General features: G+C 46.3%; 3 protein-coding genes across 3 annotated transcripts in view; 1 reads left to right on the top strand and 2 right to left on the bottom strand.

Annotated features, from left to right (window-relative positions):
• Positions 1-19,014, top strand: part of mrpl11 (mitochondrial ribosomal protein L11) — a 38,994-nt gene extending 19,980 nt beyond the window's left edge. The window contains exons 3-6 of the mRNA XM_071457867.1: positions 11,018-11,113; positions 15,871-15,964; positions 16,415-16,574; positions 18,767-19,014. Coding sequence (XP_071313968.1) covers positions 11,018-11,113; positions 15,871-15,964; positions 16,415-16,574; positions 18,767-18,884 — 468 coding nt within the window. The 3' untranslated portion in view covers positions 18,885-19,014. The remainder of the gene's footprint in view (positions 1-11,017; positions 11,114-15,870; positions 15,965-16,414; positions 16,575-18,766) is intronic.
• tmem265 (transmembrane protein 265) lies at positions 403-4,522 on the bottom strand. Its single transcript, XM_071457866.1, has 2 exons — positions 4,385-4,522; positions 403-1,596 (listed from the first exon to the last, which is right to left on the bottom strand). The coding sequence occupies exon 2, from the start codon at positions 1,592-1,594 to the stop codon at positions 530-532; it is 1,065 nt and encodes a 354-aa protein (XP_071313967.1). The 5' UTR covers positions 1,595-1,596; positions 4,385-4,522; the 3' UTR covers positions 403-529.
• A 2,262-nt stretch (positions 19,015-21,276) lies between the features above and the next one.
• On the bottom strand, positions 21,277-27,238 carry npas4a (neuronal PAS domain protein 4a). The gene is made up of 8 exons (XM_071458274.1): positions 26,719-27,238; positions 26,164-26,327; positions 25,967-26,069; positions 25,541-25,850; positions 25,298-25,407; positions 25,003-25,138; positions 23,111-24,894; positions 21,277-22,992 (listed from the first exon to the last, which is right to left on the bottom strand). Exons 1-8 carry the CDS (start codon positions 26,891-26,893, stop codon positions 22,964-22,966), a joined length of 2,811 nt encoding a protein of 936 aa, XP_071314375.1. The 5' UTR covers positions 26,894-27,238; the 3' UTR covers positions 21,277-22,963.
• Positions 27,239-27,696: the final 458 nt, after the last annotated feature.

The raw sequence follows: 27,696 nt of genomic DNA, 5'->3' as shown, positions 1-27,696 counted from the left end.
ACATCTGATGGCAGAAGAGTGTCGATCCAATTTCTTGAACTAACCTCAATATCAAATAATTGTTACACAAAATCTTTGCAGATTCATTATATTCAGATTTTTTAAAAGGTAATTAAAACTTAATTTATAAGAACAACATCAAGATGGTTTGTGAAGGACAGAATTCAGTGAATCGTGGCAGTTGAGGCAGTTGTGCCCAGATTAAACAAGAATAAACACCACTAGACTTCATCTTACATTTCTGCAATATTCTTAACACACTGATAGATGTGTTCACAGTGTTCAATTTAAAATACACTCCCACAAATCACAGCAATGCATTTTCAGTTATTCTTAGCACAACAAAATGTGCAGAAAGCCGAGCTTGCCAAATCCATTTCCACAGCTCTGCGTCAAACCCATCACTGTTGTACTGAGATTCAATACAAGTTATCTGTTTGGATGTGATACTGGCTCGGCTGGTTTTCACTGGGGGGGGGGGTGTACATGCGTCTGTGCATGCGTGCATGTTCACACTGTGTGAAACTCTCTAGAGTTCATGGGAGATGAAAGAGGGTCCTAAGGGCGTCTCTGCAGGCTCCAGGCTGACATGGGAGAGAGTGTGGCTTTGGGAGCGAGACAGTGTGTGATAATGAGAGGGAGGGGCTTTCCCCTGGGCCTGGCCCTCTCCCTGCTCGCAGCTCTGGCTTGGCAGGGTCGACTCTCCTGGTTCTGCTCCAGCCACGGTCCCTGCTCCTGCAGCGGCGCGCTCCTGCTTGTGTCTCTCCCAGGCGGAGCTCAGCTTCACAGCCAGAGCCAGCAGGTTCTTCCCCAGGAACACCGTGGACACACGGGGGTCCCTGTACCACAGCATGCCTGTGCCCCTCAGGCCCAGGGTGAAGATGTTGATAGTGACCAAGCTGAGCCAAGGGTACAAAGCCTCCTTACGGGGCCCCCTCTGTCCTGGCAGGCCGGTGGCCCCCAGCTCTGTGAGGGCCACACACGGCAGCAGCAGCAGGAGGGCGTAGCAGTAGAAGAAGACCAGGCCCTCGGCCCAAATGGGCAGCTTCTGCTCAACCGCCCCCCCGCTCCCTGCTGTGACCCCTCCCTGGACTTCCCACAGTCCTGCCTGCAGGTCCAGCACATCCAGCAGGTCCACGACCACCCACAGCAGCCGGCCCCGCACTTCCTGCTTCCTGCGCTGAGGTGTCATGTGGTCAGCTCCGGTCAGGATCAGGAACAGTGAGGGCAGGCAGATGGACAGCAGCAGCGTCAGGGTCTTCCTGGCCAGCGGGTCGGGCGGCCGGTGCTCCTGCCTGTAGTTGTGGCAGACGAAGAAGAGCTTGAGCTGCAGCAGAGACAGGAACAGGAACCAGAGGGCGTTGGCAAAACCACGACGTGGCGACCGCACCTCTGACACCACGCCGGCTGACACGAAGCGTAACGCGAGCAGGAAGCCCACATCGCCTAGCAACACCACCGCACACTGCCAGACACTAGGTCCTGGGAGACCATGAGCCCCCAGCATGCTCTGCTCCAGCAGGTAGAGGTCCACCACTGCCATCGTGCTCACCGTGACCAGGGTTGATACGCACACCTGGGGCGTGGGCACCATGCCTGAAAGAGACGCACACACAGTTGCACTGTGGGAAATCTGTTCAATTCAAACTCTGCTCACATCAGTCCACTTGTTTCCATCTGTTCCCAGTAACACGGACAAATTTGCAGAACAAGAATACGTTTTTTTTTTCCTGCACTAATTCAGAACCTAAAAACCTAATGTAAAATAGTTTGGTGCTTGTTGCTATGGTTGGATCCGGTGGCTGCAGAGTTAGCAGTGAGCGCCCTTCATCTTTAGCCAGCGCTACATCTACCCTGGCTGCTCCTGCTGAGAAGCCTGTTAAACTGTTTTTTGTTCAGTTTTTTTTTTTTTTTTTTTTTTTAAATCTTTGGCTCTTGAATTAAATAGTCTTCATTTTCCATAAAGGTCCTAATGTTGCTCCTTTCCGGTTCTGAGATTGCCCCCAAATTCTCCACTGTTACTTTTCTCTGTTCGTGGTTGTTGTTTCTGCTGTTTTTTTGTACTCAGCTTATTCATTATTAATTAATTGTGTTCAGGCACAGCTAGGTGCCCTGTCAAAGGCTTTTCTTTGCCTCTATAGTCTGCCATGTTTATTCTCACACTGTGCTGCAGACTTTAATCACTGCAAATTCCCCCTCTCTTTTCAGATGAATATTGATAACTTGCTATTTGTTTAGAGACGTGTTTGACTCGTGTCTTTGTGTACACACTGTGTGTGAATGGGTGAGTACATGCAGGCAATGCTAATTTGGCTCCCTTTATGTTTTTTAGTTGCAGCTCATATCTCAGCCACAGACAGTATAAACCTCAGTATTGATCTTCAGCATGAGAAATGATCATTGATTGTACAGAGTAATCGAACCGACGTCTCTTTGTCGTATTTAGCTGAAAAGCACAGCACAGACCCGCCGGACTGTCTGTTGTCTGCTCAGCACCACTCAGGGGGTGTCAACCCTTCAGCTGGATCGATGACATTATAATATAAAATCATTACCAGCTCAGATGTGTCGTAACGGCAACAGTTGGAGCGTGATCGAGCGAAAGATTGTCAGGATGATTGCAGCCTCTGAGAAAAGTCTCCCAGTGAAAAATGTACATTGATATCTTGGCGATGGAAGACACATCACTTCCCTCACTGTAAGACTAACAGGAGCTCTGCCATCTCCTCGGTGCTGTCTGAATCAGTGAAGAGGGCTGAGCAACTCCACTGGGTGAAAAAGGGGTTTTGAGATTGTGTGTGTGTGTGTGTGTGTATGTGGAGAAGGAGAATGGAGAATGAGCATAAGACTGCAACTGAAAGATTAATAGGCCTTTTGGCTGCCTACATGCCTAATAAAGTGTTACTGTATGATGGTAATAGTTCATAAATAAGCTCAGGGGGAGAGAGGGTGAAAGTGATGAAGAGAAAAAGACTCGTATGCAGATAGAAAGTGACTTCCACCCACTTATAGAAAGACATGCATTGCATGAGCCGGCCTGGCCTGGATGGATCGAAATGTATTCATCACCGTGGGTATTGAAATATCACAGACATTAGGGTTTGTTCTGAAACAGATGAATCAAAGAGATGAGGAAAGAAGCGATCTCAACTGATTAATCCGCTCGGAGGCATGGTGGGAGGACAGGCGTGGATCATGCCAGCATTCGTAATATCTGGTTGTCTATGAAGCCTTTTGTCTCACCGCAACTTGATTATCATTCCCTGAAAAATTGAGCGAATTTCACCAAGCTGCAGATTGAGAGGATATTGGAATTTAGATTTGGTTTTTCTTTCTCGGGGAACAAACCCACTCTGCGGGGGAGGGAGGAGATGGAGAAGTTTGCAGCCACAGTTGCAGCCGGCGTTTTTCCCCAAGGAGGTCGTGCCTCTTAAGTTATTCCACCTGCGCCTTAAATTTCACCCTGGAAATCTCCCTTGTCAGCCTGTGTTTGTGTTTTGACTCCCTGTCAGCACAGAGTAATTTATTCTGTTGTGAGCGAGGGACGGGGATGACAGCCCGCGTGTCCACTCAGCTCATCAATAATGACTAAATTCATCATTCCCCTGTCTGCCAAGTGACACTGCTGTTGACAAGGTGAGGCAACCTGTTTCTCTGTAAAGCATGAGTAATGACATGTAATAGTGAGCAGGTGAAAGATTTGTTCATTTATCTTTACTGCCTTGAGCCTGTGCCCCCCCCCCCCCCCCCCCCTCCATGTGCACTAGTGTCCAAGTAATAATCCAAAAAAGCTTCTGTGCAACACACACTCACACTGACAGAGACAAAGCAAAGGGTGGGGTTTGCCACTTGGATTTGCTTTCTATGAATGTTGGGTGATTTCCAGGTGGACAGAAATCCATGTGGAGCTGAGATTAATTTGTCTGCACCCAGTTCATCCCCACAGAGGTCACAGGTGGCGGTGGAGCACCAAGGGCACCGGGACGAGGTCTGTGCCATTATGTGCAAACTAATTAATTAATGGAGAAGGAGGCAGTGTGCAATCCGTGATAATGCGCTGCTGAATAAATCCCCTCTCCAGACTTAAAGCCACATGACTGAAACATCTGTTGATTTATCAGGTCGCAGCCTAAGTGTTGCCTGAGGATCTTGTCGATGCAGTTTGCAGGAGTTATTACATTAGTTATTACATTTCTTTACTCTTGTTTTTCCCTGAGATGTGGTTCATCATTAGCTGCCCCAGCATGCAGTGCTGTGGTGCGGCGTCTTTCATCCTCTGATCATTTCACAGTCTCTGCAACACCTGTTTCATAACTGCCCTGTCAGCCTCGCAGCAGGCACCGGGACTTTCATCCGTAGCATAGTAAAGTGAAGCTTTAGTTACCCAAACCATTCGTCTTGCACTTGGGCTGGATCCTCCGGGTTTGATTTGCAGCAGGTGATGTGTGTATTTTCCCAGGCAGAAGCGCTGTCGGTGACAATAAAGTCTGTTATTATCGCTGAAGAGCCGGGCTCGGTGATAAAGTCTTATTCCCACAGTCCGGGGGTTCGGACACAGTCAGGCTCCGGGGGAAGGCTCATCCAGAGGCTGTACGAGGGGAAAGTCATCGCCGCTGCCACACCGAGACCGAGCAGACCCGAGTTTGTAGGAACAAAAAAAAAAACCGGCTCATACTTATCAAGATTTCCTCCTCCGTGCAGATCCTTCATGGCAGATACCTCCGTCCCTCGGCTGCTTGTTGCAGAGGCTCGATCTGGATCTGGATCTGGATCTGGATCTGGATCTGTCACCTCCCGCAGTGTCGGGTCTGTCGTCGGTGTTTATCCTCCAACACAGCAGCGGGGGCAGAGAGCCGTGCAGGGCTGCTGCCGCCGCCGCCGCCGCCGCCGCTCGGTCGGGCTCCGGTTGTGCGGGAAGTCGGTCAGAAGTGGAGCAGAAGCGGCATCAACGCAGCGGGGACGCGGAGCCGTGGAAAGCGGAGACTGCAGACCGATCCAGCCGAGAAGATGGCTCATGAGCCGGGGGGAGGCTGAGCGGTGCGGCGGGGAGAGGAGGACGAGGGGGAACTCACTCTCACTGTCCGAGTTCGGTTGTGGTGTTAATTTGTAAGCAGGCTACGTGCTCCAGTCCAGACCTCCCACCCTCTTCAGTTTCTCCTCCTCTCCTCCAACACCAGCTGTGGAAGTTTAGCTGGAAGAAGATGCTATGAATATTTTAGAGCAGCCAGTTGCAGTATATCCATTGGTTATGGTAATCTTGATGATGCCACTTGCAGAAGATGAGTTGCATTGTTTGGGAGCAGGCAGATACCTTATTTACCCTTCCTCCTTTGAAATAGGAGCGGGGGAAGTGGAGCGAAAGATGCTTGTAGCCTGTAGACACATTTAGAGCTCAGAAGGCAGATGTTACAACTTTAATTAGCCCTCCTTCTGTCTACTTACTGTCTTAGTCACACAAGGAAATCATCCCCCTGTTGTAGATTAACTCATTACAGCTGGCTTACTGCTCACTAAAACAGGAGGATTGGGAATTTCTGAGACGGATCTGGTGGAAAATGAATCTTTTTGGAAACGGTTTCAAGAAGAGCTGGCTGCTTTCCTCATTCGAAAATTCAATTTCTGCTCTTTTGTCAGCCACAGATGCAATTTTGAGGAATTTCACAGCATCACCTTGTCCTCAAGGTCCTGCTCCTTCAAGTGAATCTGTAGGCATTCCACTCTGCACCTTCACCAAAGGCTCCCAGTCCTCAGCTGCCTCGTGTCTGTGGCTCTCTGTGCTGGGTTCATTTTAAAGTGAGAGGTTTAATCAGGCTGGTGAGAAAGGGGATGGAGAGCCATCTTTCTTGTCAGATTCAGCTCTGCGCTCCGCTGGCTTCCAAGAGAAGAGAGATTTTCCATTTTCCTCACTTCAGCATGTTTTTTTTTTTTTGTTCCTCTTCACGCCTCTTCTTCTTTCTGCTGTCACCCCTCTCCACATGTTTACCCCACTCTCTCCTCCATCCTGTTAATATCCCCCAATTTCCTTTTCTCTTTGGCTCCCTGTGGGTGTGGTTGAAGGTCACTCTGCACACTGGCTCCCTTTCAGAGTGGAGAGAGCTGGGGAGCCATGCAGGAAAAAGGACAGAGGGGGAACGGTGACAATAGTAAGGGGCAGCCGGTCGGGCAGGTCGAACACAGTACTGTGCAGTCATCACTTTGTGCTTCAGACATGATTTGGGAAGTTTGGAAGGACACACGGGGTTACAGAGCGTCCGAGGATGCTAACGGCGTCAACACTGAGCCATGCTGCACATCACACCTGAGGCTGACCTCCACAACATGGCAAACATGGAGGACTCCGTCCCTCCTCCTTCCTCCTCTTGGCTCGTGTGTGTGTGTGTGTGTGTGTGTGTGTGTGTGTGTGTGTGTGTGTGTGAGGCATAAATGAAAATAGTGTTCCACTGATTTTAGCGTTGAACTCTGTCGGACTCATGATGGACAAAAAAAGATTTTAAAAAAGATCAAAATAGAAGAAATATTGTCTTTTTTATTCAACACAATCTTCTTTGTTATCAAAACCTGACACCTTCATTACCCACAATGCAACTCGACTGCTAACAGTTGGGTCTTTGCATTCAGGTGTGTTATGCTAGCAGCAGCTAATGTAGCCTCGAGCAGAGCTGATGATCAGGTTATAGAGCTCCGGTAGGTTCACTTAGTTCTAACCAGATTTTTCTTCATTTATAAACTTGTAGTCCTTAAACCAAGGCCTCAAGTGACATCACACAAGGCGATTTTCTTTGCACGGCCACAAAAAGCTCCTCAACACCTGTAAACGCACCTTCATGTGTTGAATTGGTGGAGTTTCCCTTTAAACGGCGCCGTTAGAGTTTAAAATTCACTCTGAACACATGACAAACAGGAGCGTTGTTAAAACATCGCTGTCAGCTGTTGTTGGAGTCTGACTTTATTCCAGCTCCTGATTCTCCTTTTCTCTCCTCCTCCTTCTCTCCTTCACTTGTCAGCGTATCTTGTGATTTTTCAGTCGTCTCCGTGGCGCCGCAGCCGCCTGCTGTTCAGGCTCCTGTGTTTCTGTTGTGGGTTCCACATGTGATTAATCATGTGAAGTGGCAAAAAGCACGACTGTCAGGGCTTTGGGGGGGCTAATGGAGTTGAAAATGGGAAGTTTTGTCACGATGCTATCCATTCTGTTTGCTTTCTTCATGTGCCAGGTACAGAAAGTGAAGCCTGTGTCTGTGTTGAGCACAAACCCAGTCAGCAAAAACACTGCTGAGAAGTTCTGGCTTGTTTTGGTTGTTATAAAGACGCCTCCCTGAATTTGGTTCATGCTGTCAGTTCTGCACTCACGCTCGTTTGAGCAGCGCCGCTCAGTTCTTTTATGCAGGCCTGTATATTGGCCTCGGCACAGCTCGCTGGAGACCGGGGGTGAAAATTGTTTTCATTTTCCACTTTTAAGACTAATCCACTGATTCCAGGGTGGAAAATCAAGTGAAATGCACGTCCAGCGTGAACTCAATTTATTTTGTGGTGTTTGCTGTGTGTGACTGTTAGACCCAAACTGACCCACTGTTCAGCCTCTCGCTCTCAGTTACCCCCCCTGCAGCTGAGGGGTTCAACATGAAACCTAATCAGCTGTATGACACTACAGAGGGGCTGGATGTGATAAAATGCCAACACCGGAGCAGATTAAATGAACAGGGTAATGAAGGTAATGAATGAGAGTGTTTCACACTGAAGAGTTTAATTAACCTCGCCTCCCGCCAGCCTTTCTCCACTGTAACACCTTTGTCACCGTAACGCAGCCCTCCTCCCTGCCCACCACCCAGGGCAATTTGTCCAGTGCCCTTGTGTGCCAGGGGCAATTAATTCTGCCTCCTGCCCCAAGGCCTTCTCCTCTGTCTGTGTCCTTTATCTCCATGTTTGCCACGCTTCCATAAGCACAGCGCCTCTCTGACCTACTCTCCCTCTCTTTCTCATCTCCTTCCATCTCCTCCTCTTCTTCCTCCTCCTCTCCCTTTATTTTTTCTCTCTTGTCTTTCTTTTTTTTTTTTCTTTTTTGTTCTCTCAGATATAGAAACACCTGCGGCCACACACAGTGAACACTTCCCCACCGTCAGCAGTCCCTGGCAGCTTAATATGCACGAATATCCACTCCTCAACTGATGGTCTTGTAGTCTTGTCAGACTGAAATGAGGCTGAAGTATTCATACATAAACACACACACACACACACACACACACACATTCATGAGGACCTCCTGCAGCCTTCTCTGTGCTTCTCTCCTGTTGTTCACCTTGGCCAAATAAACCTTTTGTCATTGTGGCCAAGATCAGTGACAACTTTAAAACACCTCTTTCCCATCTCTGTCTCTCCTCCTCTTCTCACACACACACACACACACACACACACACACACATATGCACGCACACATACATATGCACGCACACACACCCCATCACCATCCTGCCACACCAGAGCTACATCTTGTTAAAAAGAGTTAGTGAAGCTGAAAGGCCAATCACATTAGCACGGAGGGAGTGTCAGAGAAGACTGCAGAGAATATGGTGGAAGGGTCAAAGCAAATGGACATTTCTCAGATTTTAATTGCAAATGCCTAATTGCTCTCATAATTATGAGTAATAAGACTCTGCCACGCTGAACTCGAATGGATCATATAGCAATTACTCACCACTGTCGCTGCTGGATTTGACGGCAGGAAATATCTTCGTAGATTAGCGTTTAATCCTGGCGCCCAGGATCTCAGAAGTCTTTGAAGATGTGCGGCTGAATGTCCTCGTCCACAGCCGACGTGGAAGGCCCCGCCTTGGGTGACGGGCTGCAGCCATTTTATACTGGAGAGCACCCGGCTCTAATCAGTCATGGTGGAAGAGAGAGGATTTATCCAGCAGCTTGGACTCGAGGATGATTAGATGCTCAGATGCAGTGAGCGGGGTTAGCGATTTGGCCAAGGCATGAATGTTACTGTTGTAGTTCTCTCTCTGATAAATGTCATAGGAAGTTGGAGGAGCAAACCTTGAACTTTGCTTTCCTGGCACGCCAGCCCTCTGCCACATTTAAAGACTGCAATTGCAATTATCAACATGGTCCAATCACTGCAATTACTGCAGTTAAACTATTAAATAGCCTGAGGCCAAAATAAAACTTGCTCACGCTGTCATCTTCAGAGGCTGAGATGCCTGGACTTTGCTGGAACGTCTTAATTAAAATATGATTACCTGTCTCCAGTGCATATTTAATTGTTTGCAGAGCTCAGGGCAAATTGTCTGCTGTCCCCAAGTGGGTCATGTCTCAGGTCCTCAGGCCAATCTTCTCTCTTATTTGCTCATCTTTAGCCTTTTTTTAATGTTTGTTTAAGCCCTTTTAGCATCGGAGCACTGTCTGGTTAGGAAATGCCGAGTGAAGTCTTTTCCTCCGTCTATCTTTAGCACAGTCGCTCCTCTGTCTTGCTGTTCGTGCTTAAGCACATTTTAGAAGCATCAGGCATTATCTCTGGCTGGTCAGCGAGCCCCTTTCATGGTATTGTGTGGCATGAAAGGGCCGTCTGAGTCGGTGGGAGAGATCATTATCCGACATTGACTGAACAGAAGGAAAAGAACGGGAGCTGAATGTGTGAGGCAGAGCCCCAGGGTTCGCTTTGACTCATACCCAACATCATTGCCTTTATATTAATCCATATTTAATTAGACTTTCCTCAGTGCTCCCTCCCCGCTTGTTTACCCTCGCTATGTTGTTTTATGGGAGGTGGAATGGGAGGGAGAGGCGTGGATAGAAGGTAGTGAGGTTGACATGGGATTACTATTAAGTAGGGGGGAGGGGAGGGGAGGTAGAGCCTAGCGAGGGCTCTGGAGACGGAACTGCAATTCATTTCATTAGTGGGATATTGTAATTCAAATGGCACCCATCAACTGTGAGACAATAACCCGCCTCAACTCATGTGACATGTTGAAATTTCAATGAGTTTGTTATTGTGTTAGCAGACACACAGAAATACCAGCGAGTAATGAGCAGCGTCTCAGACACTAATGAAGTGATGGGTTGTGTGGATGCAGCCGCTGATCAGCATTCATCAGGTGCTTTTGAGGCCTTCAGAGGAGATGATGTTCAGAGAACTTCCTGCTCCGTTAAGTTCAAATAAATGTCTTTGCTTTTGTGTCGTCGGACAGTGTCTCAGGATGAGTGACTTTCCATCAGATCCATTATTAGAATCTGAGGCCTCGGCTGTCGTGGAGCAATGCAAGCTCAAGAGTCCATTAAACTGCGAATAAAAATCCTTTTTTTCCTTCCCCTCATTTCTGAAATGAACATTTCAATCAGCGTGTTGCCTTTGGGAAGGATGGCGGGTGAAGGTCAGTTTAAATTTCAGCAGTAATAATTAGATTCTTTATTAGTTTTTGCCACAGAATTCATCTCCAAAGAGGAATGGTGCAAAGGAGCAGCGCTGGCCGGGTGTTGACTTAATGTCACCCATCCATTTTGCTCTCGCTCTGGTTGGCCTCGCAGGAGCTGGAAAATGGGAGGCTCATTCATCACTGGGTTTCTCTGGCTCTGGGCACCAACATGCATTCAGTCATAGCTCGAGTGACAGACACACACACACACACAGAAACAAACAGTGTCTGGAACAACAGAGCACTGCACACACACATACACACAGATGCATCTCAGTGTGAATATAACAAGAATAACTAGTATGAATTGTAAAAATGGCTCCACCATAATATTATAGCACATACACACACACACACACACACACACACACACACACATTTAGATGTACCATCACACCTGCTTCCTGATTCACTGGTGTGTGTAAATACAGTTCGACCTCTCTGAAGCTTTGATTGACAGCAGCTCAGGCATCTGTATTCCTGCAGCATCGAGTGACATGAGTGACGTTTGAGTGAATGTTTGTGAGTCCAGACTCCTCATACATTTTAAAGCAACCTCTCCACCATTTTACCACATTTACCATTTTTCCCCCCCTGTTCCCTTCCAGAAAGGAATCCCCATCGGCCAGTTCTGCAAGGACTTCAATGAGAAAACCAAGGAGCTGAAGGAGGGCATCCCTCTCCCAGTCAAGATCCATGTGAAGGTGCGTCTGAGCGGCTGGTTATGGGTCTCTCTAACCCACCCCTGACCCTTTACGTTTAGCAGCCCTCCCTCCCATGATCATGGTTAATTCCACTAGCTGCATAACATTACCAGAGCACTTCCATTATTCATACTCTACCACCGAAGTAAGCTTTTCCATTTGCATTCATTAATGAAGCAATACCCAGAGGAACCTGGAGTCAAGAAGCATTAAGAGCAAGCGAGAGATGTGAATTACTCAGAAAAAAGATGTTGTGAGCTTGTAGTTTTTTTATTTTACACAACCACATATTGTTTGACTTGTCACACCCCCTCCTCCCACCTCTTTGTGTGTTGCTTCAGGTCTGGAGTTGTGTCCTTTCAAATGAATAAATGTTTGTTGTAATGAGGTTTGTGATGTACGGAGGGGAAACCTAATCCCTTTAAAAAAGCGTGAATTTATTTTGACATGCAATATCCCGCAACAGCTCTGCCGTCACATCTGGGGCCTGGCTGCTGCCCATCGGTGCCATCTGCTGGTGGTTTGTAGTGGTGTTCCTGCTCTGCTCACACTGAGCCGTGAATGCTCTGTATGTAATATTTAATGTTTGCATGAAGCGTGTTTCAGCCTCTGAGACGAATGTTTCTCAGCTTGCTCTCACCGCAGGCTTGTTGGTAGCCTTAAGCACATCTCACAATCCGCTTCATCTTACTTTAATGGAACAGTTTGACATTTTGTGAAATCTACTTTTTCACTTTATAGCACAAAGTCAGATGAGAAGATCGATATCACTCTCATGTCTTTGTGTTAAGTAAGGAGCTCGAGCCTGAAGGCAGTTAGATTAGCATAAAGTCTTGAGACATGAAAAAAAAAAAGCTGGAACGGCTCCGTCCAAAGTTTACAAATCAGCCTTTTAGTACCTCAGCTGTTAACATCGTGTTTCTCATCAGACCCGACCTCAGATAAATGCTAACTTTAGATGTTTGACGTATAATTAGCACCATAGATAAGTTACAGCTGAGGATGATGGGAACCTCATTGATTTTGACCTCTCTCCTGTCTTTGGTTTTGTTTTTTGCATCTGTGAGAAAAATCCCAGCGCAGTTTGTTGTTTTTGTTTAATCTTATAAAATGGAGAAGGCAGCAAGAGCAATTCATTGGACGTTTGTAACCGATAGCTTTTCCATAGATAGAGAAAAATCCTGTTCCCTCTGTGGAAAGGTCACTTCTGTTAGATAACACCACTCTGAGTGATGACAAATCACCCGCTCTGTGGTATCTGCTCAGCTCAGCCTGCAGTTTATTGCCCCGTGTTTGTCTGTTTGTTTGTTTTATGTGACAGATAACAGATGATTCAAAGTAAACTTTCCTTAGATGATTTATTGATTGGATCTATATGTCAGGAATCTGGATCTGACTCCAAAGAAAAAGGTCAGACGAACTCAGTCAGGCTGAAGAGATTATTTCTGCCCTGAGGGGACGATGGACACGACGAGCGAATCAGGCTGGAGAGAAAATGTGCAGCAGTGCGCAGCTGAATACACACGGGGGAGGACACATTAATGTAAATACCTCATGCAAAAGTTACTTAAAAGTTGAAGTAATTTTACATGATTGTTCACGTTATTTTGTCGATAATTTTTTAACTGAGCAGTATTACTCATCAATATTTTTACATGTGTAATGTGAATGTAAAAAAAAACAATTGTAAAATAATAAGAGACACAGGAGGATGCAGGTTGTTCGCTCAGCCCCAAACAACACGCAGTCAACGTTAGCAGCTAGCTGTTGGAGGACTGAGCTGCTGCAGAGGAGCTCAGAAACAGAGCTAATGAATGATGATTTAGCTTCGAATGCCAGATGTGTGAATGAGTTCACATATAAATTTAAAAGCTGATGATATGTCAGAGTCGATGCTCTGCACCCAAGTGGCCAAAATATCAAACAGGGTGGTTTTAAATTATTGTCTTTTATTGATAGAAACAACAAAAGCAACAAAAGTATCATAAGAAGTAACAGAGAAAGACAGTTTGCAGCACTAACTAACGTCTAATAACCCTGAATAAAAAAAATTCAGATTGCAATAGTTTGGCTTTGGCTTCTATTATAACTCTGAATGCAATATTTGACAATGTATATAAAACAGTGGAGGAATTTGTAACTAGAATCTGACTCTGATGAAAGAAAACGCAGGTTCTCCTGATGCACAGGGGGGTGGGCTTAATACTATCCCACAAGAAAGGGAGTGAATTCTGCAAAAACCTCAAGGCACACTGCTTCATTAAAGACCCCGAGGAAGACCAGCAGTTGAAATGTGTTCGGCTCAGCTTTAATCATGTAGCCTCAACAATAAAGTCCTTTTAACTTTTCGCAGTAACGAAGCAACGTGTCTTGAATTTCCCGTGGGGGAATTCAGAAGAGTTGGTTCAAATGATGATATGTCAGTCTGGAATTTCAATTAGAATCTGCTGCAAATGTGTGAAGAGTGTCAGGCAAGGCAGCAACACAGGAACACTTAATGACACGACTGTGCCTTTACTCAGACAAAATGTTGACAAGATGTTTTAGTCATGTTTGAAGGTTATAATCACGAGCCAGAAACTGAGGTTCAGAAATGTTGTAGTAAAGCTGAAGCTACTACTGAGGACACCATGGTCACATTACAGGGTTGCGTTTGTGAATAAGTCGGTTTAATCACCTTCATTTTTTAGGTTTTATGGGCAAGAAATGAATTAATCCATTCATTAAATTGAATCCAACATGATTAATCTATTTTTCAATCAGTTATATTCCTGGCAGTGTGGTGACAGCTTCAAAACAGCCTTTAACCCATCACGTTAGACGGTATAATTGTCCAATTATAGCTTAATAACCTAATAACCACACATGACAGGCCTGTCAGTCTCAGGATGTCATCACATGGTGAGTGGCTGTGCACGGGGCTGTAGGAGGGTTGTCTGTTTTTTTTTTTTTTTTTCAAAACCAAAAACACGAGTCCAAAAGTGTGTCAAAGTCATTAAACATGTTTTTTTACCTGCTCTAATATTAGCTCCCATCATTATCATGTCTACTAGCTCCAAACTTAACCTGAGGCAGCTTCACTTCCGAGGCCAACGAGACTTTGATTCCACGAGAACAGAGCCAACTTAGCAGCTGTTCTACTCTTTATTGGTTTTGTAACCTCAGCCAACCTGTGCTGCATGTCAAACGCTGACTGTCCAATGAAAAAGAAAATGCTATAAAGGACTTTGAAGGAAAAACAAGCAAACATTAAATGTCCATTTTCTGCTGCTTACCCGAGGTCGGGTCTGACGTCCCTCTCCCTAGCAATGTTTTCCAGCTCCTCCTGGGGGGTACCAAGGCGCTCTGGGCCAGATGAGATATATAATCTCTCCAGTGTGTTGTGAATCTACCCTGGGGCCTCCTATCAGTTGGAGGTGCCTAGGAAACCTCTGATGGAAGGCACCCAGGAGGCGTCCTAACCACCTGAACCACCTCAACTGGCTCCTTTCAACATGAAAGAGCATCTCTACTCTGAGCCCCCCCTGGATGTCAGAGCTCCTTTTTCAGCTGCTCGTATCCACAATCTCTTTCTTTCAGTCACTACCAAAAGCTCATGACCATTGGTGAAGGTCGGAATGAAGATCAGCTGGTAAATTGGCTCAGGCATCTTCACCACAATGGTCTGGTCCAAGGCCCGACTTCGTGCTGTCGTTCTCCTGCTCCTTCCTACGAGACGCAGTTCCCCGACCCAAAGACTGATCCACTGTTTTCCAGCAGAGAACCACAGCCTCACACTTGGAGGAGCTGACCCTCATCCAGCTGATTCACTCTCGGCTGCAAACCTCCTCAGTGCAGGTTGAAGGTCACGGTCTCCTGAGGCCAACAGAACCACAACATCTGCAAAAAGCAGAGAGGAAACCGGACACACCCCTCCTCCAGGCTGCACCTTGAAATCCTGATCATGAAAATCACAGACCACCCTGGCAGAGGCCAACACCCACCAGAGACATGTTTGACTTACTCCCTGTGGGCCCACCCCCTGCAGAGACCGGGTCAGGGGACTGGGGGTGCTGATTAACTCTACACTGTAATATAAGAACAAACTGTTTATTTATTCAATGTTATGTCTTCTACATGGTGATGATGCTGAATTTTTCCCTGGAAAATTGATCTTTAATCTCTAACCATGATCTCATATAGTCATCAGGTGCATATTTAAGGCTCCTATAACAAGACTCACATTTCAAATCGAGATAGTTGAAAACTTAGAATTTAAAAGTTAGAGATGGCATTTCACACTCACGAAGCTACAGCAACAGCTGATAAAATCTGCTAGTGACAGTTGTCATATCAGCCGCAAAATCAACAGTTGCTGGGTAGAAATTTTGAGATTTTTTTTCCATTTACCTCTGTCTGAAATCAAGGTCCCTTTATTCCAACAATTACTATGAATTTCGACAGCCACTGTTATCACTGTAAGCTGCACACATGCATGCAGTTTGATAGGTGAAGCAACGGTGACTAATAAATGTGGAAGAAAAGATCATCATTCAGACTTCTTCCTCTCCTGGTGCCCGAGGATGAGGATACATTTCCAGTGCTTAAGGATGAGGATGAATATCTGGAGCTTAAGGATAAAGATAGATTTCCTGGTGGCGGTGTTGAGCTGACCTCTGTGTCTTTTTAAAATCCTGCCTACAATGAGATTATTATTCCATGAAAACCTCATATCTCCACATGCCCACTTCTGATCACAGGTTTTCATTTTATTTCAGCCCGACAGAACTTACGACCTGAAGATCGGCCAGCCCACGGTCTCGTACTTCCTCAAGCAGGCAGCGGGCATCGCGAAAGGGGCTTCCAACACAGGTGAGATGAGCTGCAGCTGCTCTCATGTATCTGCAGATTTTCACCTGCTGAAACCCACCCTGAAACGGACGCACAGCTCTCCGTGGGCTCGGTTCGGAGCGTCGCTATGATTGATGTTATATTCATGACAAGCGGCAGAGGAAGGAAGTGGTGCTGGTGGTGTTTTTAAAAAAGAAAAGAGAATTATGGATTTCCACCTTTTATGCTTTGAGCCGTCTCCAGACTTGTTTCAGCTGTTAACTCCTAACACACACACACACACACACACACTCTACACCCTGCTTTGTTCCTCTTTTGTGCTGATCATTTCCTTGTGCGTTTCTTAAATGTTTAATTCTGTCTTTAATCACAGTTCTGTGTGTGTGTGTGTGTGTGTGTGTGTGTGTGTGTGTGTGTGTGTGTGTGTGTGTGTGTGTGTGTGTGTGTGTGTGTGTGTGTGTGTGTGTGAAGGCCACGAGACAGCGGGGATGGTGTCAGTAAGGACAGTGTATGAGATAGCCCGAGTGAAAGGTGAGGATGAATGCTTCAAAATGAGGAACACCTCCCTTGAGACCATCGTCAGAAGCATCGTTGGCTCAGCTCGTTCTCTTGGCATCAAGGTCGTCAACGAGTAAGTTCTGATTCTGTGTCCGGTGAATTATTTCATTACCATAAATTTGAACACAAGCAGCGTTATCCGGTCCTGTCCTGAGCTTGTCCGTTGGTCCTAGAATATTGTTGCTGCCTTTTTGTATAGAGTTCTTTACACTGAAGAGGAAACACAGTGTCCCAAACCTAAAGCTTCACACATGTTCCTGCAGAGCTGGAAGAAGCAGCCAGTTAATGAGCCCTGTCGTATATAAAGGCTGCTACACCTCCTAACAGCCACTAGAGGTCAGATAAGATAACAGTGAGGAGATCACCATGGCTACAGTATCATGAACACTTACAGTATCTTCAGTATATAATCAAAAAAGCCCTGCAGCAAAAACTGTTTGAAGGTGAAAGGGTTCAGAACGGGTCAAAATCTGTTTTAATCCTGATCCTGTTCTGCTTCCTGTTAGAGTAAAGAGTCCGACATATGACCCACAGACCCGAGACCTCTTACAGCACAACAGGGCCCAAGGAACCACTTGAAGGCTTCTAGTCCTTCATTACTGAGTATTGTCCTGTACAGGGTTTGATCTGACACCTGTATTTGTTATTGCTTATGTTCATTTTTTTTCTACATAATTCAGCTGCACAAAACAATTGTTATACTACAATAAGAAACATTACATGAGAAAAGAAGAAGAATTTCTTTATCCATCTTTGCAGCTCATATTCAGTAACCTACCATTTAAATACTTAACGTCATTCTACAGCATCTGAAACAGTACTTTATATCACCAGTATTTGTTCAGAGTATTAATTCAAATTTTAGTTATGGTTCTAGTTTTAGTTTAGTAATGATGTCATTAACACTGGTACTGAATTAATAAGAAGTTCATCTACCTGTGGTTGAGGCTGTAGTTTCTAAAAGGTGACATCATGTTGTAGGATGCGCTTATTGGTTTGCAGTTCGACTCACTTTAAACAAAATAACATGAATAATAACGCGAGTTCAACAGCTCAATACAAAACCCAGAAACTACAGTCTCCTGATAACCAATCATCATCGTAGGTTTGATCCCAGCCTGTTTCCTGTCTGTACTTCTACTGTCATTTATCCAATAAAGAAAAAAAATGCCAAAAATCTTTAGAAAATAAATAAACACTAATCTCTCACAATGCATTGCACAAAGGCATCAGCAGAGCTGATCACAGCTGAAAAAGTTTAAAACAAATTGCGGATGATGGTAAAACCACTTTGGGAACACGGCAGAAAACAGAAAATAAGGACAACATCCTTGGAATTTTTTTTGTCTCTTTTTGAGATTGAACTATCACATATTTCAGAGGTGCAGAATTTTTTTTCTGCCACCTGAAAAAACAATACACAAAGACGCAGTATTAGAGCTGCAACCATTAGTTGATAAACAGAAAATTAATTGTTTTATTCATTATAATTTTTATTTGTTGATTGTATACCTCCTTTGACTGTGATAGACATTTTTTGTAGAGCTCCTATATCAAACCATTAACAGAGAAAATAATCTTCAGATTAATCACTAATATGTAGTACTGTATAGTATTTACTGTTTACAGTCAGTATTTAGTGTGGTGTTAGGTTGCTTTTGATTTTCCAGGTGCGCCACCTCCTCACACACCCCTGCAAACTAACCTGTGCAGAGCTCTGCATCTGAAGATCCACCTGTGTCTCCTCTTACCCCTGATATTTATCATGTGTGCTGTGTTATATTTGTTTCACTGTTCAAGCAGAATCACACTCCCTCGACCTGCTGCATCTGTTTCTTCTTCAGTTAATGACTTTGTACTTTTCCCACAATCCCTTTCTCCCCCTCACTTAAAACTTAACGTGTCTTGCGGCTGCAGTGCGTTATGATTTATTGAGAGTCCTGTCAGTGGAGAAATTGGTATCTCTGCCTCCTTTACAATTTCTCCCTGGATGGTTGTTGAACACTGCTGCACTGTGTTGAGCCCAGAGAGAAGCCATTCCTCTTTGAGGAATGGCTTTGAGCTGTGGAAACATTGTTTGTCACCCACGTTTGTCCAGTGACGTTAATTTTAAATCATGATGTAAAAATGATGCAGGAACATCATCCTTTCAACCTTTTAACAGTGTTCATGTTTGACTGTGAGTTCAGGTCCTGTACTAATAAATGAGACAGTCAGAGTAACTGGGTATCATGTTTGTTTCTCTCTCTCCCTCCTCTTCTTCAGCCTCTCAGCTGATGAATACAGAGTCTTCCTGGAGCAGAGGGAGGAGAAGTTGAAAGCTGATGCAGCAGCAGCTGCAGCTGCTGCAGCTGCTGCAGCTTTGACCAGTAAAAAGAAATGAAGACCTGCAATGTCCAGAACTGACCCTCCATTCCTGTTTGTATACTTTATACATGTACCACATTCAAACAACGACACTGTTAATGTTAATGTTGTTTGCATCAGATCCTAATAAACAGTAAGTTATGTGATTGAGTTTTGTCTGTGTCCTTATTCACACCTGATATTAACATATATTTTAGAATGATTCAGAAGACATCACCTACATTTTGGCAACAAAAAGATCCACTTAAATTTTGAAAATATTTATGACCCCGAGTGTCTTATTTCCTGTGAGCTGAGCTAATGAAACTGTAATTGCTCTGTCGTGGAAGGATTTGTACATTCAGTCTCTTTGATGTTATTATCTATTATTAACTCTTCCGGAAGCGATTTGGCTTTTTGTCAGGTTGTGCAGATGGTTTTCCGGCACATTTCACACACGTCTTATCAGTCAGAGACACAAAGGCTTCATCTCATGTATTATTGCAAAAATCACATGGACATAGTACAACTCAGAATTATTGTTTATTACCTTTTATAATTTATATTTATAATGTCATGATTAGGTTCGTTGAAGAACATCTCCTCACGTTTCCATTCCACAAAGATTTTACACATATAAAGCCTCTGGTCTCCTGTTAATGCATAAAAAGTAAACTAATTCCAAAATAATTAGTTAATCACTAAGTCTGTTGACAGAGAAGTAATCATCACTTATTTGTGGAACCAATTAAGTCATTTACAACAAGATACCAACTATTGACAGCTTCTCAAATGAGGATTTGCTGCATCTCTGTTCTTGGATCTTTTGTTGAGTGATTTTTGTGCTTTTGTGATATTTGTGACTGATTGTTTGTTGCAGTTCATTTCCTAGGAAATCAGTTTGACTATTTTATATGTGAGTTTTCTGTATCATCATAATATACTGTAAATCAGTACAGGAAAATATTGTTTTTAAAGGACAGGTTCGCATTTTTCAAATCCTTTATTTGTTTCTTGTACCATGGTGCAGTTGTATCTCGGCAGCTCGGTTTATTAGTGTGTGTGAAGCACTTTGAATTAAAATGATTTATAAATGTGGCCATTTGTTTTCCACCTTTGTGTTAATGTCCCTCCACCACAGCTCAGCACAGAGACGCTGCCTGAAATACAAAGAGGCAACGACTGTCTTCAACCCACAGTGGACAAGAGGAACAACCTCAGCAACTAATAACTGAACTACAAACGTGAGTATGTGAGTGAGTATTGTTTTAAGTCAGACTTTTAAAATGTGAACCTGTCCTTTAATATCTAATAATGGTTTCAACCATATCACTCAGGTGCACATGGACTCTGTCATTTGGATCTTTACGACACCTGTAATATTAATAGGAATCTCAAATATAAAACTACGTCCTTACCGCTGCCCTCTTCATAACCTTTTCCTTAACATGGCTTCTTACACAACATACAATCTGCTCTTTTCTGGTGCAGTACTTGTCTTTGCCAGAGGATAGCAGCAGTCAGCTGTGTAGCGCTGCCTCCACTGCTCGTCTTCACTCCATCACAGACACTGCAGCAGCCAGTGACGGAACAAAATGTTCGCTTGCAGAGAGAAAAGATAACGTTCAGGGCTTTGCCTCATTACATGTATTCAACTCTGTATCATCAGAGATGATGAGATCTGGCAGAACAGATATTATAGTCCTCAATCCATAAAACCCATCTTCTATCTTTTTTCTGTCATGATTTACAGAAAATTGGTTACTTATGTGTGTGGGGTTTTTTGTGTGTGTGTGATTTTTTGGTTATGTTCACCTTGTCATCCTGTGGCGACAGAGTATCAGTTTGTCCCACATCCCTTTTTACTGTACCTCTAATTTTAGCCTCCCCTCATTCTTTCTTTGTCTCCCCTCTCTCCCCGCCCTCCCCTCTCTGATGCTTCTGAATGGAGCTCAGAATAGATGGGAGGCTGTTTCAGTCAGAGCTCTTGAGCAGGAATGCCTATATATGGAGTCTTACACCACACAGCACTGATAGAGTTGCAGGTACATGGAGTGAATGTGGGCTACTGTGATTTGTAGAAGGGGGGGGGGGTCATATGCCTACTACTATGTGTGTGCGTGTGTGTGCGTGTGTGTGTGTGTGTGTGTGTGCATGCATCATCATAAGTGGGAGGCCATCTGTGTGAGCCTGTGTGCACATCCTCGCACGCAAAAACCTCGATGCCAAGTGTGTGCGTCAGTCTGAGTCAGATAGTGTCTCATTCTGTCTCGTCATGTGTGTGCGTCAGTGCTGTTGCTGAGCGAAACTCGCTCCAGGGGAAGAAATGGAGGAGAGTGTACGGGAGGGAGCAGGGATGGTGGGATGATGATGGTGATGATGATGAGGCTGAGGGAGGAACGGGGGGCTTGACTGTGACGACACAAATGCATCAGCAGCATTAAGTGCACTTTAATATAAATGCATTTGTATGGCAACCAAATACACTTATAAGCATCACATAAGAACACTGGTCCACAATGTCCATTCTGCAGTAAGTAAGATGTTTAGAATATATTCCATCTTAGGCGATAAAAATCTCTTTCTCATATATACAGACCAATAACTGTTTCATACAAATGTACAAATGTGTACAACCTTTCTGAAAAGAACATATGCCTATATCCACAGACATAATGCATATGCATTAACATCTTTTTCAAATATCACACATACAATAATATAATTTTACACATGTATATTAACTTAGCCTTTAATAGCTAGAACGTAGGAATCAATCCTTTACTTGACCGTAGACAACTCTACGTGAGCATGTCGACACCATGGGAATAGTACCATTCTCAACCCGTGTCGCTTGGTAACTGAATAGAAATAGCACCCCATCCCTATTTTCATTTTTTAAAACAAAACTTTTTGTATTCTAACCCCTCTCAAAAAAGAAGAATCACTCATTCACATAGTCAATTGTGCCTCAATACACCGCGCTCCAGTGGAGCAACGATGTAACTGTCCATGTTGAATGGACAAGATAAAAAGTTCAGCAGGTCAGGGCCGTTTCAGGCACACAGGAGCCGCTATAAGCTGCCAGCATTGCAAATATTGATGCTGCAAGAATATCCAGCCGACTGCCCTCAGGCCAGGAGGGACCTGAAGAGCCCACATTCAGAGTCTAATGTACAGTACAACGTAGCAGTGGATTTGTGGCATGATCAGAGCTCCGGCAAACTTCCAGACAATCTCTTGTTTGGTGTTACATCTGGTAAAGCAATGGACACCTTCAACATTCTTGAGATCTTCACATGCCAGGATCTCTTCACATGTTTTCTTTTTTGTTTTGCACATCACATTGATACACAAGATTTTAGATGGAGAGATAAATATGAAATGTTAAAGGTCTGAAGCCGCAAACTCAAAGCTCAAAGTATCTCAGGTTTTAAGTTGAATTCTATTGTGAGTTTTGATGAAGCCTTTGAGGCCGTGAGGACTGAGTGCTATCAAGCCAGAGCCGCACCAGCTCTGGAGGCTGGACAGAAGATTTCCCAGCAGGAAATCTTTCTTCTTTTGATCTACTGATATTGGTCATGCTAAGTATGTAAACAATTTGTAAACATTTGACTTCCGGTACGTTTGAGGTTTGGGTTTGCGTCGCTGCATGTCAAGCAAAGTGCTATAATTCATCTCCTTATTGAAATAGCAAGAAATGTATTATTTTTTGTTCACAACAGAGTTTTCACTACGAGTGAATACAAATGCGCGTCTGGAAGTTAAACAGCGCTTACAAGTTCAGAGATGTTTCTCTGTCTGATCATATCTGAAGCTGATGTTACAGAGAAGCTGAAGGACACCACATGGACTCAAAACCCAGTCAGTTATGAGTCCATGTGGTTGCACCATCATGTAAATGTTGCACCAGGTTTGTAGTAGTATACAGATTAATGACTGAACAAAAATATAAAGCCAATCTTTGTTCTGAAGAGACATGTAGGAGTTAAAGTCCTTAAGTTGTATATACATTATGTATATTTATACACTTAATTATTTTTTACTTTTCAGTAAAAGGTGCTCCACAAAATATGACAATATGCCATACTTAATGAAGTAAGTCACAGACTTATTTTAGAACGGAGGAACACTTCCACTCCCATCTGAAAGACAAAAAAAGGAAAAGAAAGAAAGAAGAAGTTAGTGGCGCGTTTTCGGAACGTTTCCTCATCACATTTAACAAGACTGAGCTAAACATGAGAAAATGAGACAGATTCTTACCTTTGTGGAAGCACTGTGGCGATGGATGACATTGGAGTTGATACAACTCAGGTTGTTGCCCTAAGCCAGGGGCGATCGAGGCACCTGCCCCAAACATGGGTTCCAGGACGGCCAGTTCCTCCAGGAGGGACTGAGTGCAAGACACGGCGGGCGTGGGCGAGCCAATGGGCATGGAGGTGGCGGGGCTCGGAGAGGCAGTGAGAATGAGGGGAGGGGAAGCTGGGATGGAGGAGCAAGAGGACACTGGAGATGACACCACCTCGATCTCCATTGCTTCCTCCGCTAGCCCCTCCCCTTCCGCCATTACCCCGGCCTCAGCAGCCACAGCCGCCCCGCACCCAGCCATGGAGTTACATTGCGCCGATTGGACGCTACAGAAGTGGCCCACTCCCTCAAACTGGGAGGGTTGGCGCCAGCACACTGGGGTTTGAGGAGAGGTTGGGCTGGAGGAAGTGGGCATAGGGGAGGTGCAGGGGGACGGGCAGGAGAGGCCAGGGGACTGGGGAGGAGCAAAGTCGTCTTGGAGGAGGGTTTCTAGGATGCTCTCTTCAAACAGAGAGTCATCATCGTCGAGGAAGATGGGAATGTCCAGACCTCTCCATGCTTTGATGGGATAAAACTCCCTAAGCATATGGACTGAATCAACATCAGCAGTTTCTATAGTGGGAGAAAGGAAGGGCGAGGGAGGGGAGGATGAGGGTGACATGGAGGGAGGAGAGAGTTTGGACAAGAGTGGATCCAGGTAGAATCCCTCTGCCAGTGAGCTGATATGCTGAGCTAAGAGCGAGATTTCTGCCCTCTCCTTCTCCCGCTCTCTCTCCAGGGAGAAGAAGGAGAGGCAGGGCTGTTTGCCGGGCGATGCCTCGGGGGTGAGGAGGCCCTCAGGGGGACATTGAAGGGGCCCCAGTGGTACATCTACATACAGTGGACCCCGTACCTCGGGCAGGGTCATCACTGTGCAGTCGCCGTCTCCGGGGCTGTCAGGTGTAGGGGGCAGTTTCTCATAAAGGGAGCCGCTGCAGGACTCGATGGGGAAGAGGAGATCAGTGGATGGAGTAGGCAGAGCGAGGGGAAGTTTGGTGGAGAGGGTGGTGGGGGGAGGGGGACTGGAGGCGGTAGTTGGTGGGGCAGAGGAGGACGCTGAAGGGGCCAAGGAGGTGGTGGCGGTGGCTGTTGTAGCAGAGGGCGGAGGTGTGGTAGTGCCAGTGGGGTCAAAGCTGAAGAGGGGTTCACCGAATGGGAAGCTAGCCCCACTAACCTGGGGAGTGTAGGGTGGTGTGCACACAAACTCTTTGGTCTGCTGTGCTTGTGAGGTGGGGACAGGTGGGAGAGGCAGGGGGAGAGCTGGCAGCGGGGGGTCGAGCTGGAAGGAGGGCGGCAGGAGGATGTTCTGGGTCAAAAAGTCTAAGTCTGCTACTGTTTCAACAGTGACTGGGGTGGGGGAGGAGGCAGCTGAGGGGCTTTCAGTAGGTTGCTGGTGAAAGAAGCTTTCTTCCTCCAGAGAGGAGATACTGGAGCGGGGGTCACCCTCCAGCTGCATGGCCTCAGCAGCAGAGCTCCCTGGTTCATCAGAGGAGCCCACGCTGCAGCCAGCAGTGCTGAAGTCAAAGGACTGGGCAGACAGGCCACTGCTGCCAGGGGTGAAGACCTGGTCTGGGCTGGAGAGGGTTTCTGGGGACTGGAGGCTCAGACCCTCTTGCTGAGATGTACCAGCAGTCAGGACCAGGGTCAGCTGGGTCTGCTCTGAGCTGAGCTGCTGACGCACAGACCAGGCCTCAGACTCACTGAGAAAGAGAAGAAACAGGGAGTTAGGATGGTGCGTTTGGCCGTGTCCATCAGTCCTCCATCTCCACATTGATGAGAGATGTGTGATTTCAAAAGTCAGAACATACCTGATGATGTAGTTGTTGCTGCTGATGGGGATTTCTCCAGGCTGCAGCTGAAGCACCATGTAAAGCCAAACCCACGACTGGTCCTGAGCTTGCACACGCACCACCATTTCAGCTCTGCCCTCTCCTCCTTCTCTCACTGTGGAACAACAGTCACACAACAAGCTGGCATCAGTATGTAATCCTATTAATCATCATAGTGTTTTTCAGTGTGTGGATATGCCAGTAGGCTCAGCGTGTGTAAATGTGTGGGTATGGATGGTTGTAACTGTTAGGTTTGTGTGAAGAGTACACTTACATAGGCTGCGGTGCTGAGCGGAGGCATGTGACAGATCCTGTGGGTGGAGGAGGCTGTACCAGGAGCGGGAGCGTAAAGCTGTCACATCAAAGCCGAGATAGGCGCTCACACTGCAGGGGAGAGTGGGTGGTGATGTGTTGGGAGGATAATGTTTTACCGCCTTAGTTATCTCATAAACAGATTTATACCACTTCACATTAAAGCAACAGGTGGAGGGAGCGCGTATGATTTGTGGGAACTCACCTGTCCTGTGCTGCCTGTAGCCTCATGTCCCGGCCGTGCTGGGAGTAGAAGCAGGCCAGGAACAAGTTGGTCTCAGCCAGGGGAGAGGTGGAGGTCAACTCCCTCTCTGCCCCGGGGCCGGAGCGGGTCGGGTGGGGCTCCAGAGGGGAGCAGAAACACACCCAGACAGGGTTGGAGGTCCAGTAGGACCCGGCGGCAGAGGAGGTGGAGGGAGGAGAGAGGCAGCGAGCCCGGATCAGAACCAGCTTGTTCCCGGCACTCTGCCTCCGCACGGACTTGGAGGTGTTGAAACGACAGCGGAACAGACGGTCTGCAGAGCAGAAGATGAGAAGAGGTTTATTTATTTATTTGAAAATCATATTTTATGGTCATTAGGTGGAGAACAAAAGTCAAACTTGTGAATTGAATGTGTACGTTTCGCCTTACCGATCTCAAGAGATGTAGAGGTTGACAGGTTGGTCCTCATGATGAAGTGGTCTGAGGCGTCGATGATGTCGTACACACTGTCCCCCTGTGCCACAAGATCCACCTGTGAAACACAAACCCGTCATTCATCAGGACCAAGGTAGAGCTTAGATATCCCTTCACTGAGCAGCGAGCCGAGCAGCTCCGTGGAGACTCACCATGGAGTGTCCGAGGTGCTCGGAGACGCTATCTGACAGGTACAGGAGCTTCCCCTCCCCGGTCAGCAGCATCAGAAATCCCGGCAGCTCCTGCATCAACTCCGACAGTTCGTGGGAAGACAGAAACCGCGCACTCTCCTCAAGACTAGCGGCAGTTCCCGCTTCTAGAGAAAAAATGGTGGAAAGGGAACAGAGAGGAGTCAGATTCGTTCATAAAGCTGAAGCTCGCCAGAATGAACACAGCGTAGTGATCTCCGCAGTGTGCTTCAGCACCATGGACAGCAGTGCGGCTGCCTTCATGGTGCTGGAGCGTTCAGCACCACGGACAGCTACCGAGTCACATTGACACGCTTTTATCAGCTTCTAGCCTGGATCGATTATTATCGATCAGTTCTACAGATGATCCGAAAACCCTGATTTCTATTAAGACACCTGCCTCTGGTGCCACTGGAACACTTGTTGATTCCACTCCTGTGAGAGACTGCACTCTGCCTATGCAGCAGTGCTACAGAGATTCATCAACAGGTCGTTTTCACACAGTAAATTCATTCTTACCTTGAGTGAAGAAGACGGATTTCCTGGTGTACATGCAGGCGAGTGACATGATGTGCAGGTATGAGAGCCGCGCTTTATCTGCATCGGATATGGGCAACAAGTCCTTCAGGTTCCGGATCTCGGCGTTGATCTGGTCCCGTCGAGCCTTGGAAGCTCCTTTGGTTGAGCGGTACATTGTGGCCGGTTGTTGCGGTGAACTATCGAAATTCCTCCAGATGCGAGTTGGAGAGTTGTGCGTGGATTGTTGTTTCACGTCGTGCCTCGGCTGAAGTGCCCTGTCTCCGAGATGTGTTAAGAGACAGGTTGTAAGAGTAGAGAAGCTCTGAGGTGTGTTATTGGACTTTCATCTCAGCTATTTTTTTTCCAGAGCAAGGTTTAAAAACCTCCTCCTGTCCTGTCTCCGTCTGTTCTGGCTCCGCCACAGCGTCCAGCTCGGATGCTGGCCGGCGGCTGGATGTCTGTCCCCCTTTCGGAGTGCAGGTGAATCGGCGGCTGTAGTAGCCGTCTCTGGCACAGAAGTCCGGACCACTAAATCTGGTTGAGGGACTCTGCTCGCCGGTCACTTATATAGCCTGGGACTCCACCGGAGTAGGGGGGCTCCCAACGCACCAACACCGACGTAAAACGGAGGGAGGGGGGTGGAGGAGAAAGGGGGGGCCGAGGGGGATAGATATGTCTCATATCAGTGTTCGCATTGGTGGAGCTCTCCCCCTCCCTCTCCCGTGCCCTCTCCTCTCGGTGACACTGCCTCGACGTCAGCTCTTCCCTCTACTCGGTGATGACGTCGGGCTGAAATCGGGAGCTCCGGCGACGCAAAAAGCCCGATTTGGACAAAACCGAATAAGGGGCGGAGCAAGCGTAAAACGTAAACGGAGTCACCGGACTCCGGTGTATTGGAGGAGGAGGAGGAGGAGGAGGAGGAGGGGGCAGAGGGAGAGGGAAAGTGGGAAGACTGGGTTGCATACGAATGAGGTCTGT

This window comes from Trachinotus anak, unplaced genomic scaffold, assembly GCF_046630095.1.
Source record: "Trachinotus anak isolate AG129_WGS33_773 ecotype Australia unplaced genomic scaffold, CSIRO_AGI_Tana_v1 ptg000021l, whole genome shotgun sequence".
Lineage (NCBI taxonomy): Eukaryota > Metazoa > Chordata > Actinopteri > Carangiformes > Carangidae > Trachinotus > Trachinotus anak.
This window is presented reverse-complemented; position numbering and strand designations above follow the sequence as displayed.